Raw genomic sequence first — 21,622 nt, 5'->3', positions numbered from 1 at the left:
TAACAATGAAATTACTTCAAAAAGACACAAAATGATAACAATAATAGACAAAAAAACCCAAAAATTACGAAAACTATTATTCTTTCGATCACACAAAAAAACGACAAAATACAAAGCGACACAAGATTGTACAAAAAACTATAAAATGACTTCAAAAAGATACAAAATTACCAGAGAAGAAGACGGAAAACATCTTCACATTTTCTTTTCTTTCCTAAACTGAAAGGAAGCCTTAACCACGAGGGCGTGTTGAACCTGCTGTTGTTAATTTAATATTTATAAGGGAAACTTAAGCTCTACATGCTCAAAATCAACTTCAGATTTATGCTGAAATCCCACCAGTTTATATTGCGATGACTTTGACAATGTCCTGTTTTAACAGGACAAATACATTGGAACCAAAAACATGTGTTTAGTCAGTGTCCAAGTGATATTTCCATTTCATTTTCCGGCAAAATAACGCCACCCTACGAATCACCGATTAGCTTTGCACAAACTCACGCAGTCGTGTGATGAAAAGTGCAGGATTTTTAATGTGATTATGAGTGAAAACTGATGTTGGTCAATTTCCTGCTAAACATTCAATCAATGACTAAAACCTAAACCTCGTACAGGAGCTGATATAAGAGGCATGAGACGCTGTAATGAGGCAGATAAAGTGATATTAAAACATATTTTTAGCTCTTATCAGAGGTCATAATAATACGGCTGTAATAACACGTACTTCATAAAGGAGAGAAAACGCTCCAGGCATCGAACTAACATCCAACGACCTTCCAACGCTGACCACAGAGCTGCTTCACAGACTGTTCGAGGGCGTCACAAGTCACGACTTGGCTCGTCTCTGCCGTGCTCGTGTGGGAGGTGTAACACACACTCAGACACACAAACACACTTTGATTCTGACCACAGTCAGTGGATTATGCATGTTCTCCTCTTTCTGTATGTGCGTTTAGTACTACTCATGCTAACGTACTACTCATACTAACGTACTACTCACGCTAACGTACTACTCATACTAACGTACTACTCATACTAACACACTACTCACACTAACGTACTACTCATACTGACGTACTACTCACGCTAACGTACTACTCACACTAACGTACTACTCATACTAACGTACTACTCACGCTAACGTACTACTCACGCTAACGTACTACTCACGCTAACATACTACTCACGCTAACGTACTACTCACGCTAACGTACTACTCACGCTAACATACTACTCATACTAACGTACTACTCATACTAACGTACTACTCATACTGACGTACTACTCATGCTAACGTACTACTCATACTAAGTCTGACGTCTAAATGAGTATGTAGTGTGTTCACATTAGATGATATGAAAAGATTGAGCATGTGAGAAATACCAGGATGTATACTATATGTGGACAAGTTGAAGACGCACAAACCCAGAGAATAGAAGTCCTTTTTGGGTGGGTTTCCTTCAACAATCTGTGATTTACTCGCTAACTTCATCCACCAGAGCGTATCAGCACACTGTTTAAGGGAGAGTAAAGGTCCTTTAGGAGAGCTCTTCTTCTCTGCTTCATTGTCTACTCAGAAACCGCAGAGTTGGAACTGTCGCCCCCTGCGATCACTGATTGTTTTTCTGGTCACAACTGTTTTTATCCTCTTTCAGTAAACAAAACAAACAACATCTTTCTGATTATTTAGAGCAACCAAAAGCAGCACAAGTTGTCATTTTGACTGAAAAAGCTGCTAAATTATCCCAAAAGCTACTTAATGATTTAAAAATCAAGCTGAATGTTTCACTCCAATAGAAATTAAAGCAGTCATGCTCCCATAGATATTACTGTATTTTTTTCCTGGGCTCTTTTAACTCCTGACTGTTGTTATTTATTGTAAATAGTAGATGTGGTATCTCGTATCCTGTCGTCATTCAGTTTAATTTTTGTCTCATTGTACCATGATGCTCAACTGTATGTTAAATGTTATTCTTCAACTCTTACATCACGTTTACCTGCCTTAGGACAATGGATGGATCTTTTCAAGTAGCTCACGGCTAACCGTTGAGCTAATGCTAATCGCGAACTGCGCTAACTCCAGCTTGATTTGTAATGTCACTATACGTGCACCACGTGTGCATGCTAACATAATGCTAAAGGTTATGTGAGGTTAAGCTCGTTGGAGGTTTAACAGCAACGTGGACGACATTCTGTAGCATTATCACGACAGCCACCACCCTCACTGAGACACAATGAGCAGCACATGAATGACCTGAGAAAGACAGGGTGTGTGTGTGTGTGTGTGTGTGTGTGCGTGCGTGTGACAGAGAGAGAGAGAGAGAGCAGAAAAAGAGACGACAAAGAGGGAGGAAGGGAGAAAATGGCTGAGTGGGAGTGAATGAGAGGTGTTGTTATATAATTAGCTTATGGACAGCTCCATGGATTTATACACACACACACACACACACACACACACACACACAGGTGGTAGAACTGGTTCACCAGTTCCCGCCCACGCACACATTCATAAAACTGACTGAATGACAGACTGGGTGACGGCAGACAAACAACCCGCACACACAAAACCAACCGCACGCTCACCAACTAACACACACACACACACTAACACACACACCATGAATCCAGACTTCTGCAACACACACACACATTAAGGCATGTTTCTGTCCAGGCAAACCACAATGTGTGTAGAAAAATACACAAAATGACCACAAAACATGCACACAAAAAACTAAAATACATTAAAAAAAATTTTAAAATGCACAAAAAACATAAATATACAAAACAAAAATACAGATAAAAGATGAAATATAAGAGAGTACAACATGTACACAACACATAAAATATGCACAAAACCTGAGCATAAATACAGGAAATGAATACAAAACAAGAAAACATACACAACAAGAAATATATGCACAACCCCAAAATTACACACAAAAACCCCCATAAATACATAAAACAACAAAAAATACACAGGACATGAGCATAATAACACTAAATGACAAAAAAATAGGAAGCAAAAATATGCAAAAAAGAGGACAACATATACACAAAACATCAAAAATACCCAAAATTAGAGAAATGCACAAAAAAATACACAACACATGAGCATAAATACACAATAAGACCACAAAATCATTCAAATACACAAAAGGACAATAAAGATACACAAAAAATAGTCAAAAAACCCATAAATACACAAAACTACAACAAAAATACACATAAGGACCAAATGTTCACCAAAAAAAGGTAAAAAAATACACAAAACGACACCAAAAAACATATAACATTACTGAGAAACACATAAAGCAACAACAAATAAGACACAGAAGAACATGAGCATAAATGCACAAAATGACACAGAAACACACCATGAATCCAGACTTCTGCAACACACACACATCAGTGCTGTTTGTGTCTCTGACCAGTTAAAACGCACTCAGTGGGTGTAAATTAATAATTATCGCAGGTTTTCTGCAGCCACGTGGGTTTAAACATGAAAAGTCATATTTCTCAATAATCGAAACTCATCTGACTCACAAAGCAGTCAAATATTTGATTACTAATGAGTAGTCATATATATATATTTATATATGTATATATACAGGGAGCTAAAGCTGGGACCATTTTATTTTCTTTCTCCAAACGCATAAGTTGAATCCTACACTTCTAGAAAAATGTCACAGTTCCAAATGAAAAAGCAAACAGGCTTTTTTTAAATGACTGAACAAAATCACATTCACTGCTTTTATTATTATTTACTGTATTCACTGACTTATTATTATTTCAGCTGAGATAAATGAAACTAGGCAAGACCTGTATTCGCAAGGCGAATATGTATTTGGCAATTTGAAAAAAATGATGTGAAAAACATCTTATTGTGTGTGGTTTGTTGTTGAGTAATGTCCCTTTATGTTGTTCTTTTTAATAACTCAATTAAAAGTCATAATGCAGGAGAAACAGTAGACTGACATTGACCTTAAATATGACCTTGAGTGAAAATCAAGGTCACACATTGAAAGGAAATGTTGTTCAATGGTACCAGTCTGAGCCCTGGATCTCAATTTAGTGCCAAGTTATAGAGAAAAAAGTTTTTTATTGTTTTATTGTGACGTCATGAACTTTGACCCCTACTGATCTTTTTACTGCTAGGTCGTACAGCTTTGGTCCAACAAAATAAAATACTGCACTTGAGATGAGCTTTTTATAAATGTGAGCATCAAACTTGTACGATAAATATTCATAGAGATGTGGAATTTTTTGTTTTTTTTTACACGTAATGTAACCTTGACATTTTGGCTCCAAAAAAGGTTGATTGCACATCCTTGACATTAACCCTATGAGATGATATATGTGTCATTAGACCCATATACAGTATACTGTATGTGTATCTATGTATCTAAACTGGAGGTGGGCTACTTTTTTATTGTCCTTTTTTGTAAAATGATTGTTTCATTTTGCATTTTTTGGAGTAAATTTTTTTGTGTTTCTGTTGTCGTTTTGCTTGTTTGTTCGTTCTGTAAGTTTGCGTAAAGTCATTTATTGGGTTTTTCTTAGAGATGAGCCGAAATGAACATTTTTCTAAAATATAAACGTTTGCCTGAATACTGAATATTGAATGTTAAGTTTTTCACTCTTTATTTTCAGGGATGTCCCGATACAACTTTTTCACCTCTGATATGATACCGATATTGCAGCCTGCGTATCGGCCAATACCGATATTGATCCGGTACGAAATCAGCATGAATCATACATACTTTTATTACTTATAGTGTGGAATGTTAGAAAAGGTTTGATCATGTGATTTTACTCAAACATAGAACAGTAGTCAGCTACAGTAGGTTAATTTGTTAGAGTGTGAACCACAGTCACCTATAGATAGAAGTGCTGGAGTGGAACATTTTATAATCCGATAATCGTTTTATGGCTGATATCGGACCGATATCCGATATCAGTATTGGATCGGGACACCTCTATTTATTTTAATAGTGCATAAATAGCCTAGAATACATTTTTAACATGTTTTTTAAAGAAAGTAAATGTTTATTGAATATTCTGACATTTTTTAAATATTCCAGTAGCCTTTGCTTTTCAAAAAATGCACAACAAAGTTTTTCATTTTTATTAGTCCTTTAAATAAAACAAAACATGCATTAAAAAAACTAAAGTGCATTAAAGTGGAGGTATGATGAATAAATTACTTTCTAATGGTTTAGCTACAGTGATAAACATCATTTAGCCTCATTCAGAGGAACAAAGTGTAAAAACTTCTGTTTCCTCTCTTGTTTTTACACATTTTATATAAAGTCAGCTTTAAACGGAACAGTTGGATTTTACCCACGTTGGCAGATGACGTCACCTAACACGCCTCCTAGAATGTGAGCCCCTCCCTCTCCAACTATCTAACAGCTAAAACAACACTACTGTTTAAAATAGAATATATATTATACTGTATTACCATATATGTAAATACAAACTGCACTACTTTTTCTGCTGCTGGTCGTGTTGGGAGTCACTGCTTGGAGCCACGGACCCATTGTTTACACACATCAGCTGTTAGCACTCCATGCTAATGCTACACCAGCCTATGCAGTGAGACCTGGTGTAGTGTAAGGAGGAAACGATGGGGATGTTTATGGATTTGTGGCTCACAGCGCTAACAACAGACTCGGTTGTGGAATTGGACGGTTTCTAACTTTTACACGGTGACGGAGAGCGTTAAGGAGAGTCTGGCTATGTTTGTGTGCAGAAAGGAGGAGGAGCTGCTGCTCTGGTTCTACAGCAATGCGCACACACTTTTCCGACTCTAAATCATTGCACGTTGTTTGATTGCATTATTGCGTCACACGCTACTATTCAGCCTTGCTTTTAACTCACTAAACCGAAGGCCAAATGTGGCTATTTTGCAATATTCAGCCAAACATATTCAGTTATTAAATATTGGGTGCATCCCTAGTCATCTTTGTGTTTCTTTGTGTGCTTTTGTTGCCATTTTCTGTAATTTTGCATATTTTCTTCAGTCATTTTGTGTATTTTTGTTGTCCTTTTGTGTCATTTTGTGTGTTACTGTGGAAGTTTTGTTAATTTTTTCATGTTTTTGGGAGATTTTTCCTTCTTTCTTTTTGTTTTATGTATTTGTCATTTTGTGCGTTAACTTTGGGGGCCACATAAAAGTAGATCGAGGGCCGCATGTGGCCCCCGGGTCTCCAGTTGCATATGTCTGATCTTACACTGAGCACATTCAGGTTTTCCTTGAATAAAAACGTCTCCTTTATAGAAACGCAGCGCAGCGGCTCAGCGTGACTCAAATGCATGTATGATACATTTTGCAAAGAGAAGAGTGTGTGTTGGGGGCCAGGGGCCACCCACCGTCAGAAACAACACCCGACGCTGTGCTACACTGCAGCACATGAGCTTTAACACACTTTGAGACACACAATAGCTGCTATGAGCTCTCACAGGGATGAGCGTGGCACATTCAGCGTGTCTTCAGTGTCTTGTGATGGTGTTTAGGGCCACGGTCTGTAATCTGTGGTTGGAAGTACACACAGACAGCCACAACCCCAGGCTTAAACACACACACACACACACTAACACACACACATACAGGATCCCTCACAGGCAGAGACAGGAAGTGAGTAACAGAGTACAAATACACGCTTAGAGTACTTTACTGTCCTATTAATGCACATTTAATATGCACATAAGGGTTTTAAACTCATTTTAGCTCAGGGGCTCAATACGGACCACTTTGATCTCAAGTCAGCCACAGATTTTAGGTGAGAAAATGAGTAATTTCAACATTATTGTGCCCTAGTTTTCAAAATCAGTTCAATTCACTTCAAAACGTGATTGATTCTGTTTCCAATTATTGAGTCATTTTGAGAAATTTTGTGAAATTGCAAGAATTGTGGAAAAATTGGGAGTTTTTTTCCACAATTTGAAATTAAAATGATTCGGTTATTTACACAATAACTCAGGTTTTCTCTGTCATGCCAAATACAGAACAGTTTGATCTCAAGTAGGAAACAGATTTGATGCTGGAAAACGAGTAATTTCAACATTATTGTGTCATAGTTTACACTTGTACGTATATACAAAATACAAAATATGTCAGAACCCGACCATATCCAAGCAATAAGTGACAGATATCAGTCCCAACAGCATCTTCGCTTTAATGTTTCTAGGTTTTGTGACCAATTTCTATTCAATTAAGGGAAATATTATGCAATAATTTCAAGAAAATGTAGGAATTTTTAGTTTTTTTCAACTGTTTAACATTAAAAATAACTGCAATCATGTGATATAAGCACCGGAAAAACAGTGAGCACCTGCAAATATTGCTGAGTTTCATTTACACAATGATTCCTGTTTTTTTTTGACATTTTTACTTTCTACTGCGGGACAAATTGGGTGCTCCAAAGGGCCGGATTTGGCCCCCGGGCCATGAGTTTGACACATGTGACACAGAGCCATGACATAACAGGAAGATTGATAAGCGACCGTGTGTCACATCCTCCTCTGATTGGACAGGAGGTGTGTGGGGGGGGGGGGGCAAAGGTCATGGCAGGGCGTGTCGGGGCCATTAAATGAGTCGACCTTGGTGTGTGTTTGACTAGCAGCTCTTACAACACACACACACGCTGAGCAAACAGTTTAAACAAGTCTACAGCAACCACAGCCTTCACTACACGCACACGCACACACACGCACACATCCGCTGTAAGAAGGAAGGACTGTAGAGCGCTCGTGGTTCTGCATAACTCAACTATTAAACTATTATAGTAGACATGTGCAACTGACAACGTGAAAAAATGCACACAATTATGTAAAGATACAAAAAAGGACAACAAAAATACACACAAAAAAATAGAAATACACAACACAACAAAAAATACACATAAGAATTGAAAATATGAAAGAGGACAAAACATCAATAATACAAAAAATTACTCCAAAAATGACCAAGAAACACCAAAACGACAGCAAAAAATACACAAGAGATGAGCACGAATACAGAAAGACAAAGGTACACACATTAAAAACAACACACAATTACACATAAAATACACCAAAAACCCATAAATACACAAGACACAACAGACTCCAAATATACAAAAATATACAAAAGTTACATAAAAACACACAAAAAAAAACTACACAGAATGTCAGCATAAATACACAAAATGACCACAAAACGTACAAAATTACAGAAATATATACAGGACAACAAAGGTACACAAAAATAATAAGAACACACAAATAAAACCATAAACACACTAAACAAAAATGCATAAAATTAGAGAGAAACACAAAATGACAATGAAAATTACACAGAACATGAGCTTAGATACACAAAATGACCACAAAAACATACAAAATCACAGAAAAATACACAAAAGGACAACAAAGGTACACACAAAATAATTACACAAACTATAAATACAAAAAACAACCATACTACCCATGAGGACAAAAAATATGCAATAGGACAACAAAAACTACACTGAACATGAGCATAAATACACAAAATGACCACAAAAACTAACTCACAGAAAGATACACAATCACACAAAAATGGGTATACTGTAACGGAGGGCTCAGATACGTTATTTCTACGTTTTACACGAGCACGAATGACAATCAAAACTCTTTGAATCCTTGAAAATGACAACAAAATATGCAAAAAGTACAACAAATACACAAAACCACTCCCAATATTATACAAAATGCATAAAAGCGCAAAAAACTACAACAAAAATTACACAAAAATAACCCTCACATCAGATAATCACATTTTGTGATAAAGTTGCCCGTGTGTGTATTTAAATCTGACATTTTAGCACTTAACTATGTGTCGTTTAATTAACGTGACAAAAGCAATGCATTCTGGGGGCTGTAGTTCTCCTCATAGCTCATCCTTGGCTCTGACTCATAGCTGCTAACGCTAATGCTAGTACCATGGTAAATTATGTGTTTAGAAGCACACAGTTACTGATTTAGAACCTTTAAAGCTTCCAGAAAGATGCAAGATTTAGCGCTAGATGCTATTTTAGGGAAAAAAGATCATTTTGGCAACATGTACCGATTTATCAAAGAGGAAATACATTCCTAATCTCATGATTTTACCCAAAAACAAGACAAAATTAGATCCTACATCCACTATATGTGCACTCAGTGCCTGATAACGGCCATCCTGAAAACATGTGATGTTAATAAGCATAAAGAATAAATAAATATAGTAATAAAATGGTGAGACGAGATGGGAATCCTTTGGTTATCAGGTCTGGATCCAGCTCATGTGTGACAGATACAAAGAGCAGCGAGGGCCAGCAGCCATGGGAGATAAGTCGGCTCTACTTCCTCTGATAAGAAGGGCCTCTGCTGGCCACGCCCCCTGCCTGGTCACACCCACACACACACACACAGAAATCCACCGCAAAAAAAAAAAAAAAAACACTGTAGAGCACTCCTAGTTCTGCATAACTCAACTATTATAGAGACACTGACAACTGTAAAAAAAAATACACAAAACAGCAGCAAAAAAAACCACAAAAACCAACAAAATGACAAAGATACGAGGTACACAAAAAACCCAAAAATACAAAATTACTAAAACAAATCCACATGAATATACAAAACGACAACAAAAATACACAAAGGGACCAAAAATATGCAAAAGGACAACATGTACACAAAACAAAAACACAAGACGACTAAAAAATACACAAAATGACAACAAAAAACTAACAGAACATGAGCATGAATACACAAAATAACCAGAAAAACATACAAATTGACAGAAATGTACACAAAAATACAAAAAATAAATTACATCAAAAAAATACACAAAATTACTGAGAAACACACAAAGCAACAACAATAAATACACAAAATAACCAGAAAAACACACAAAAGGACAACAAAGGCACACAAAAATACAAAAAAATGAATTACAAACACAAAAAACCTATAAATACACAAAACGACAACAAAAATACACCCGTAGGAAACAAAAATATGAGTATATATAATAAATATGAGTGTAGTAAAACAGTAAAAGCTTGGCCAACAACCGTAGAAATCATTGAAGATATTACAGTAAAGTAAGAAAGGAATTCATTCTGCTTTATGTTGTGTGAAACTCAAGGTCTGTGGACCAAATCAGGTCCACCTTAGTGACTTTTCACATCCCTTAAGTAACTATTAAAAAAAACTGATCCAGTGACTTTTTCTTCTGTTTTTGGAGATAAAAACATGGATTATTATCTTTCTTATCTCGTACAAAAACACTCACGCTTAAAATGTCAGATTTTTAAATGGGCTTTGGTAAGACCAAACGCACTGCCACCTAAAAGTACACAAATAAAGCCTTATAGATAATTAAATACTCAAATCAAGTCAGGATTTAAAATAATAACTAATCGGAGCGTTAATACAGCAAAGAACAAAGAGCATTTCTGTGTTTTTCTAGTCGTTTTGAGACATTTTAGAGTAATTTTATGGGTTTTACAGGTTTTTTTCAGTCTTCTTTGTAGGTTTTGTGTATTTTTCTGTTATTTTTTGTGTTTATGTTGTGGTTTTGTGTGTTTTTGGAATCAAATTAACTTGTGTGTTTTTCACTTCATTGTGTGTATTTTTGTTGTCGTTTTGAGTGTTTTTCTGTTATTATGTCTGTGCGTGCGTGCGTGGAGGAAGCTAAAGGAGGAACAGATCCCATATGTGACCACCAGAAGACTGAGAACAAGCTAACTACCTCACTTTGTGCAGCCCCCAAAACAAACACACATAATGACTCATGCAAAACTACAGAAAAATACACAAAAGGACAACAAAAATACACATAAATGAGGATAAAAACAAACATTCAAAATGGAAGAAAAGAAAAAAACATCATTGAAAAGAAATCAAGGAACGAAATAAAAATAAATAAAAAAGTAAAAGATAAAAATATATAAGACAAAAACACAAAAAAGGAGCCGAAAAACAAATTTGCAACAAAAATAAATGCACATGAGACTAAAATACACATAATGACAACAAAAATACACTAAAAGACAACAAAAACACACAATGACAAATACACAAAACATAAAATACAAAATATAAGACAACATAAAAACACAAAATGACAACAACAATATACATGTGAGAGGAAATACACATGACAACAACACAACTTGTGTGTAAAATATACAAAATGGCAAAAGAAATACACAAAAACAACAACAAAATCTTACAAAATGTGTGAGAAATACACATAAATGACAACAAAAATGCACTAAAGTCAACCAAAACACACACAAATGACTCCAAACACACACACACACACACTCTTTGATGTTTCCTGTGTTAATGATCTGATTGGTGGTTAGTGTAAATACTGATCATGTGACCCCCACATGTTTGTGTTCCTGCTGTGACTTTTAGAATACGTTCACTCTGTTACACAGAGAGCAGTCGTTCTGTGATCAATAACCCTGATTAGCCCCGGCCTTCCGGCCTCTGTGATTGGTCGGCCGGAGATGGGACGTTATCCTCTGCCCGCCAGTGACCTCACACACACGCAAACACACACACACACACACACACACACCAGTAGCGGTGCGCTGCCCCGACATGTTCCTGCTCCATAAAACTGAGTCTGATTGACAGGAAGTCGATCAAACGTCCCCTCAGGGGCCCCCGCGTCAATATTTGTGAATGAATTCCCTTCACGCCCCCCCCCCCCCCCCACCCCCGCTCCACCTCCACGCCTCTGTCAACGAGCACAATACCCAACGACAGGATGTGCTACTTTTATCACACAAACGCATGATCGTGTCAGATCTGAGGGTCACATGACCAACGTTTACCATAGCATTAGAAGAACGACCAATCAGAGGCTGAGCATTAACACAGGAAACATCAAAGGGTTTGTGTGTGTGTGTGTGTGTGTGTGTTTGGAGTCATTTATGTGTGTTTAAATTGTGATTTTGTGTTTTTTGAGTCAATTTGTGTGTTTTTGTTGTCCTATATTTTTAGGATTTTTCTCTTTCCTGTGTTTGGAGGCCGTGAATCGACTCGTTTCCTGAATGGGTTCAGTTTGTTTAGTGGATGAATTGTTTAAGTTTGTAACAAAGGATGAATCCAAAGGCAGAGGAGGACAAAAACAATGCACCAGTGCAGGAAGAAGGAGAAAATAGAAGTCTGTTCTTTTTTCTTTCTCCACAACAGTGAGTCATCATGTGAACTGAGCTTCCTCTGCATTAGAGCATCAGCCTTATGTAAGCGTCACACACTGGCTTTAGAGTGGCTTCATGTAGGAGGACGTTAAGGTGTGTGTGTGTGTGTGTGTGTGTGTGTGTGTGTGAGATAAACTGAGCATTCAGATGAATCGAGTAACAATATGAACCACAGTCACGTCTCGAATGATTCACGTAAACCTGATCGTTTTCGTCACTGATTCATAAAATGAATCAAAGTGACATTAACACACACACAGGCTGAGTTGTAAATAATAATTAACGTACTACTCACACTAACGTAATACTCATACTAACATACTAATATTAACGTACTACTCATATTAACGTACTACTCATACTAACGTACTAATATTAACGTACTACTCATATTAACGTACTACTCATATTAACGTACTACTCATAATAACGTACTACTCACACTAACGTAATACTCATACTAACATACTAATATTAACGTACTACTCATACTAACATACTAATATTAACGTACTACTCATACTATCATACCAATACTAACGTACTACTCATAATAACGTACTACTCATATTAATGTACTAATATTAACGTACTACTCACACTAACGTACTACTCATACTAACGTACTGCTCACCCTAACGTACTACTCATACTAATGTACTGCTGATATTAACGTACAACTCATAATAACGTACTGCTCACCCTAACGTACTACTCACACTAACATACTAATACTAACGTACTACTCATATTAACGTACTACTCATACTATCATACTAATATTAACGTACTACTCACACTAACGTACTACTCATAATAACGTACTACTCATATTAACGTACTACTCACACTAACGTACTACTCATATTAACGTACTACTCACACTAGCGTACTACTCACACTAACGTACTACTCATATTAACGTACTACTCACACTAGCGTACTACTCATATTAACGTACTACTCACACTAGCGTACTACTCACACTAACGTACTACTCATATTAACGTACTACTCACACTAGCGTACTACTCACACTAACGTACTACTCACACTAACGTACTACTCACACTAACGTACTACTCATATTAACGTACTACTCACACTAGCGTACTACTCACACTAACGTACTACTCATATTAACGTACTACTCACACTAGCGTACTACTCATATTAACGTACTACACTTTCTCACTTCAAATGTTTTCAGAACTTTCAAAGTAAAAGTAGAGAATTAACAGATATTTAGCCTCAGTGTGCTTCAGGTTTTTAACGCTGTAGGTTCCAAATGCATCCTGGGAAACTTGGAAGAACGCTTCAGTGGGAACGCTCATCATCCTAATATTACTAAGACAGTATAATGTAGACCAGACATGGGCAAATGGTGGCCCGGGGGCCACATGTGGCCCTCATTCTAGTTTGTTGTGGCCCCCAAAGCAAATCCCCAGAAAATGTAATTCAGTAGGAGGGAATATAAAACCCAACATAATACACATAATAACTCCCAAAACAGCAAAATGCACAAGAGACAGACACAGCAACCACTTAAACAAACAAGATGACTACAAAAACGCACAAAGACATCCACAAATTACAGAATAGCCCCAAAGACACACAAACTGTCAACAAAATTACCCAAAATGACAGGAAAACACAGAAAATAACAACAAAAAACACAGAAAGCGACCCCATAAAGGCAAAAATGTGAAAATCCATCCATCCATCCATCTTCTCCCGCTTAGCCGTTTCCGGGTCGCGGGGGCAGCATCCTCAGTAGGGAGGCCCAGACTTCCCTAAACCGCTAAAATGCAGAAAATGACCAAAAAAAATAACAAAACTACAACAAAAACACAAACGATTACAAAAACACGCATAATGACAAGCAACCCAAAAAAAGACCAAATGCTCCTGTATTAATGCTCTGATTGGTCTTTATTGTAAGTGCTGACTTGAATGTTGATCAGGTGACCCTCAAATCAGATATCATCACATTTTTGTGGCCCCTGTTTTGATAGAGTGGCCCATCTTTGATGTAGACAGTATATAGTAGATAGTATATACTAGACAGTATTGTAGTGTGTAGTACGTTAGAGACACACACTCATCATGTGTTTCCTGTGTGGAGCAGATGCTAAAACAGCAGCTCGTTCATATAAAGGCTGTTGGTTTCCTCTCCAAACACTGAAACAATGGAGGCTGATTGTTGTCCTGCTAATCTCTGCTCATCAGCTGACTGGATGATATTAGCCGGGCTTTTGATTCACTCCGCGTCTCTCTCGCCCTGTAAAACACGCCTCATTTTTGTGTCGTTTTGTGCGTTAATGGATTAGTTGTGGGTGTGTTTTTTGTAGAGGACGCACAGAGTTGGACACACAGTGGCTGTTGCACATCTTTGGTGAATTTCTCTTCCTGGGAATCACTAAACTATTCTCACTTGTGCACTTTTCTTTTGTGCACATGAGTTGCAGGAGTGTCAACGACGCGAGGAGAACATGCAAACCTCCCTGCAGCAGCATTAGAAAGCCATTTCTCTAAGTGTTGAGTTAAACCATGACTAAGCGGATAAAAGGAATTATAACAATTCTTGTTTGGTTTTTGCCTCAACTTTCAAGAGCTTTGGAGCTAATCGGCTAATCACAAGCTAATCTATCAGGATGCATCATGGGAAAATATGCCCAAGGACGCGAAATAGAAGGAATAACACAAAACTACAACAGAAATAAAGATAAAAATAGCAGAATAAAGAAAAAGAACTATGAAAAAAAACATAAATATAGGACAAAAACACAGAATGACCCTAAAAACACAAACTGACAACAAAAATAAAACAAAAGCACTTATAAATGACACAAATGCACAAAACAGAGCTTTAAATGATTTTTTGTCGTATAAATCTGTATTAATCACATCAAGTAGGATAAAGACTGAAAACTTCTCTAAAATAAAACTGTATGAATAGTTCAGTGTAAATCACAGACTCAGAGAAACACAGGAACGTTAAAACCAGACTGACGAGTGCTTTTTGTTTGGTGGATGGATCGTGTTTCGACGAGATGTTGACCTTAGCTGAATGTCAGCGGGCATCTCCGGTCCAACACACACACACACACACACACACACGAGTTGACCCTGCAGCAGCTAAACAGCCGATCGATGCGTCCTCAGAGAGAAAGGTCAACGATTCACATCCTGCACTGATGGCTGAGGTTAGAGCTGAGAACTTCCTCACACAGAACATCCCCACAGAGAACGTCCTCACGGGAAAACGTCCTCACAGAGAATGTCCTTACGGAGAATGTCCTCATTGAGAAAGTCCCCATGGAGAACGTCCCCACAGAGAACAACCTCACGGGAAAACATCCTCATACAGAAAGTCCCCACAGAGAATGACCTCACGGGAAAACGTCCTCACAGAGAATGTCCTTACGGAGAATGTCCTCATTGAGAAAGTCCCCATGGAGAACGTCCTCACAGAGAACAACCTCACGGGAAAACATCCTCACAGAGAATGTCCTCATAGGAAAACGTCCTCACAGAAAACGTCCTCATAGGAAAACGTCCTCATGGAAAACGTCCTCATGGAAAACGTCCTCATGGAAAACGTCCTCATAGAGAATGTCCTTACGGAGAATGTCCTCATTGAGAAAGTCCCCATGGAGAACATCCTCACAGAGAACAACCTCACGGGAAAACATCCTCACAGAGAATGTCCTCATAGGAAAACGTCCTCACAGAAAACGTCCTCATGGAAAACGTCCTCATAGGAAAACGTCCTCGGAGAACTTCTCCACAAAAAACGTCCTCACAGAGAACGCGCTCACTGACAACTAATGTTTGATTTTTAGCTTGAAGCCGGTCCCAGGACCATTTTACATTCTGATTGCAATGCATCATGGGAGAGTTGAGTATGACTAGTGTGCCCATCGTGCACACTTAAAAAACATCAACAGCCAAATCTGACGTAATATGAAACGTTCTGAAATGTAAATATTTCTGTGAGACAAACTAAACTCACATGTTTAAGGACAATGTCTCTGTAAAACAGGTATGCTAATGTTAGCTTTAGCAAGTGTAGCTAACGGCTGGATGTCAAATCTCATGCAAATTCAGTGCTCGTATAAATAAGAATTTTGACACGATTTCAGGAAGTTTGATAACATCTGATTCAAGAAAGGTGATGAAACGGAAACAAAAATGGTTGAAATGATAAACTGACACGAAAATTAGGAAATTTTAGAGTGAAAAATCTAAGAAAATAACAATATTCCTGTTTCAGGAAGTGAATTGTGTTTTTTGTGTCAGTTTTCTGTGTGACTTTCAGGCCTTTCTGTTGGTGAGAGCAGTTAAACACAGACATGTGACTAAACTAAACAACACACACACACACACACACAGAGCAGTGAGTTCACGCACTCACTGCTGCACCTTTTACTCCAAACAAAGGTTTTAAAGGTGTGGCTCAGATTCCCTCCTGACCCAGCCCTGATCACACAACGGCTACATCATTTCCGACACACACACACACACACACACACACACACCTCTAAATACTGTATTCCTATCAAACTCACACTATTCCTAAAAACACTGAATAGATCAAATAAAACACTAAGTCATAGTTTCTGCATCACTTAATCCCAGTTTAAACAAAAGGAAACCAGTGCATCTTTCTACGCTCTAATGGAAGGTTTGGACACATTTTAGTTGGTTTTAGGCGTATTTCAGTGGGTTTAGTTGTTTTTCTGCAGGTTTGAGACTTTTTTTGCAAGGTTTAAAAAGTTTCCAGTAAGTTTGAGATGTATTTCTGTAAAATTTAGTTATAGATTACCAGTGAACTCCATGGTTACAAATGTTTTTCTACAGATTCTAGACATTTTCATGCATGTTTTAGAAATTATTAGCAAGTTTTACATAGTTTACAGAAGATTTTAAATGATTTTTGCAAGGTTTATATAGGTTTTAGACATTTCAGCTGTTTTTAGATGTGTTTCAGCTGGTTCTAGATTGATTTTTTGTGCTGGATTTAGATTTTATTTTGCATGCTTTAGATAATTTTCAGGTTTTTGACATATTTCAGCAGGTGTAAGTTTTAGTTTAATGTTAAACATTTCCTGCATAATGTAGACGTTTTCATGCGTGTTTTACTATGATCGTTTTTGCAGGTTTGAGATGATTTTTGCAGGTTTTTAGGTGTTTTTTTTTCTTCCAACTTTCATAAATCTGATAAATTGACATTAAAACGTCTTGGAACACATAAAGGTATCTTTCAGAGCAGGACAGTCGCTTGGTTTATGTTTACATTTGGAACTCGCTCCACATTGTCGCGAGCGTGTGATGCAGTTTTATGATCTGCTGTTTGGGGGCGCTGTAGCTGTTACAGGGGTACAGACCTCTCAGGAAGGAGAACCCATACTATTGTGATCCTCTCAGCGCCTCGTCGTTGCTCCACGTCCGACCACGCGTCGTCTCTATTTCAGTGTTTCCTTAGTTTCGCGCTGTGAGCACTTTTTTCTTCCTGTGTGTTTCACACTTGCTTTACTTCCTTTGCTTTTGTTTGTTTCCAGCGTTTGACTTTAAACTGAAAACTAATCGCTCTCGAGTGTGTTTGTGCAGAGACTCCAGCCAGGACGGAGTCTCGTCATCTGATGGAGGTCACGCTCTGACCTGATGTGCGATAAAAGTAAAAAAAAAAAAAAACTTAATTTGGTGATAGATATGCACTGAAATATGAGCTGCTACATAAAAATAATGACATATTACATCTAAATCTTTAATCAGTAACTAAAAATTGCATTGTGAGGGAACACAATTAACTAAAAATACTAAATAACTTATTATTTTTACTTCAATTTACAACAGCATATTAGGGCTACATTGAAAATAAAAAATAAATCTGAACACTACGAGATTAAAGTTGGAATATTTTGAGAATAAATATTCACAATAAAAGAGGCTATTTATTCATTCCAAATCAGTGTGGTTCTTTGGTCGGAACAAACGCAAACGTCTGCAAAGTGTCTTTAAAGTTGAGAGCTTTAATTCCCTTTTAATTCAGAATAAAAACTAAATCCTCTTTAAACTGACCTTGTAAACACTTAATTCTGAATGAAAATGGCCATTCCGAATTAAAGTTAAATCTGAATTAAGTGGCTGTTTTTTTCCGATTTTAATCCCGAACGGAATAATGAATCAATCTTGTAAATGTTTAATTCTGCTTTAAGTTCCCGTCGTTCTGCGTACAATTTACACGTACACTATTTATTAAGAGTTTTAGAAGTCAGTTATAGTGAAGAGTGGATGGACGGAATAACACGTACGTCTTCTATCTCCTCCTCAGCTGACTAAAGTGAAACAGTGTGTTATTGTCCAGCTGCTGCTGATAAAACTACAATCAAAATCAAAGTGAAAACAGTTGTTATTATGTGGTCTTCTATGTTGTAGCTGAAAAGAAAAGCTATGTTTTTTCCCCCAGTAAACGTGATTCGTCACATTCGCCCCCCGTCAAATCAGAACCCGCCCCAAACCCCCAAACCTAAAGCGGAATTAATAACGGCAAATAAACGTGTTTCCATTTAAATCTCAATTTGGAATTACTATTTCAATGTAAACATGAAGCAGAATACATTAATTCTGAATTACAAAACATCACGTAACCATGGCTACCCAGGCCAAAAGGCTCAGTATTTTTGCAATGTGTTTATAATCTCACTAAATGTTCCACATTCTCCATAACGCACATGTCACCGCAACACGCACAAGAACATGTTTGTATTTCAATTTTGTTCTTATAAAATGACGACTTTATTCTTGAAATATTACGAATTTAATCTCGTAGTGCCAATATTTGTATTTTTACGTGGTCCTAATACGCAATCGTAAAAAATTGAGCATGAATGAAAATGGGCCCTTTTGCGTGTCCCGACCCACACGTTGAGAACCTCTGACCTCCACAAAGGGAGAAGCAGACAAAAGCAGCAGCGTCACTGTGCACAGTGCGTGTGAACGCGCAGCATGAATGGGTGAGAGGCCTTTTTTTTTTATGAATGAACGTCACGCAAACATTCCCTCCGGTGCCCTTCGCCCTTCCACCCCCTCCCCTCCCCTCCCCCCACGGACACGCACGGAGGGCATTCCCGCCGTCGGCCTGGAGGCTCCAAAGCAAACACGTCCACGTGTTTTTAAGGACATTCCGTGCGCGATTTGGGCCGAAATGCGTGTGCTCGCGCCCGTGCGGGATTAAAGCAGTCACACACACACATCGGTCCAACGTGAGGCTCTTTAAACACAGGCCCGCGCCGCTAACACGCGCACGGACACGGAAAGGACAGGCCCTCGTGCACTATGCGTGTTTTTATGAATGGAGCGCGCGCTCGGCAGCCTATGCAAATGAGCGCGATTGAGAAAGAGATGGCGGATATCTGACATCCTGTGAGACTTCCTCCTCCTCTTCCTCTTCCTCTTCCTCCTCCCGCTGCTGCTGTGGAAGCAAACACAGATGTGACCGCGGTGCGTGCGTGCGTGCGTGCGTGTGCGTGTTTGGAGAAGGTGGAACTGGTCGTGGTTGTGCACGGGGCGTGTTTGACTCTGTGAGGCCTTCAGTGGCTTCAGATCCTTTCAGAAAATGTTTCCGATCCACCCACGCGCTCCCCCCCCCTAGAGGGAGGGGGGTCTGTGGACTGAAAACCTTCTCCCAGGCAGCTCTGTCAATGCAACGCTGCACAAACCCCACATATGACACACAACACGTTAAAAAACACAAAGCGATCGGAACTTTTACGCAGCGTAAAAAGCCTCCAACTGAGCTCCCAAACGGCGTGTGGCGCACACGGCGGTGCGCGGCCCTGGGCCCGGTCGGTATACTCACTCGTTTGGGTGTGTTTCCTCTATCATTTTCTCGTTTCCCCTCAGGTATGGCACCACGGCGGCTGCATACTTTGCGCTCGTTATTCCGTCTCCAGTTGCGCATAAATCCCACTGTGCGCCTTTGTGCGCGTGTCGCTCGTTCCTTTTCGTTCCTTTTCCTCTGGGTCCCTAATAAACCCCCAACCTTTATATCCTCTACTACTCCAATACCCCCATCGCCTTCTGGGGACACACAACGCGGCGTTCAGTTCTCAGTCCGGATCTCCTCCAGATCTCCAAACCCTCCGCACACGCACACACACACACACGCGCTCCCGGTGTGTCGTCAAGTCCTCGGTCGCATGTTGTTCTCCCGACGGCTCCGGGTCCGGGTCGTGCTGTAAACCGAGGGGTGGCCCCGCTAGAGCCCCATCTCCGTCTACTCCATGTTGGATTGCAGGCGGCCGAGCTCCGAGGACGGGGGAGGGAGGGAGGGAGGGAGAGGAGAGGGGGGGGGGGGGGGGGGGGCGGAAGCAGTGACGTAGGTCTACATTTTGGTGGCGGTGGTGGAGGGAGGCTGAGAACCCCCCCCCCTCACACACACACACACACAGTCCGACATAGAGAATGAGATCAGACTGTAATGAGTTCATATGTTCATCATTTCTACAATTGACCACCCATAAATCAGGGTTTTTCAACCTTGGGCTCGTGACCCCATGTAGGGTCGCCTGGAAATAAAATTTGGTCACCTGAAATGTCTAATAATAGAATTTAAAAAACTAGGGGCGCTGACTGTGAAGTTGCACATTCATATATAAACAGCAACTTTTAGCAACAAACCGCATTTAAAAAATGTATGTGAATTTTTTACATTACTTTTGACCAAATTTACTGCAATGTTTGTGAAATTTGTGATATTTTTTCTTGTAAAAATATATTTTTTCTTGTAAAAATATATTTTTTCTTGTAAAAATATATTTTTTCTTGTAAAAATATAATGTTAATCTTAAAACTAAATGTTAAATATTAAATCTAAATGCAAAATTTTAAATGTTAAATGTATATGATAAATGTTAAATGTAAATCTTAAATGTTAAATCTCAATGTTTAATATTAAATCTAAATGTTAATCTTAATGTTAAATCTAATTAAGCACTTGTTGAGGTCATTGAGCTTTTATTTTGGCACTTCCGCTGAATTTTATTAGCTAAATATTTAATTTCACCCGTTAAATTTAGATTACACATTTAACATTTAGATTTAGATTTAACAATTTGCTGTAAATCTGGTCAAACATGAGGTACACAAATTCACATACGTTTTTTAAACATGTTTTATTGCTAATTGTTTCAAAAAGTTGCTGTTTATTTTAGCATGCACAACTTTACAATCTGTTTCCCATACATTAGAATTGTTTTAATAAAAAAAAAAAGTGATATTCTTTTTTTTTTAATCTATTTTTTCACAATTTAAAAACAATGCATAATATCACCTAAAATCATTCATGTTTGGGACCAATCAGATCTAAGTTTCCTTCTTATCTTTCTAAC

At 38.3% G+C, this 21,622-nt stretch overlaps 1 protein-coding gene across 1 annotated transcript in view; it reads right to left on the bottom strand.

Moving 5' to 3' along the window:
* The window catches only part of spred2b (sprouty related EVH1 domain containing 2b), a 32,736-nt gene extending 12,171 nt beyond the window's left edge, over positions 1-20,565 (bottom strand). The window contains exon 1 of the mRNA XM_028469357.1: positions 20,092-20,565. Within this exon, the coding sequence (XP_028325158.1) occupies positions 20,092-20,117 (26 nt within the window). The 5' untranslated portion in view covers positions 20,118-20,565. The remainder of the gene's footprint in view (positions 1-20,091) is intronic.
* Positions 20,566-21,622: the final 1,057 nt, after the last annotated feature.

Source organism: Gouania willdenowi, chromosome 15 (assembly GCF_900634775.1).
Source record: "Gouania willdenowi chromosome 15, fGouWil2.1, whole genome shotgun sequence".
NCBI classification, from domain to species: domain Eukaryota; kingdom Metazoa; phylum Chordata; class Actinopteri; order Blenniiformes; family Gobiesocidae; genus Gouania; species Gouania willdenowi.
The sequence above is the reverse complement of the archived record's forward strand: the minus strand, read 5'-3'. Positions and strand labels throughout refer to the sequence as shown.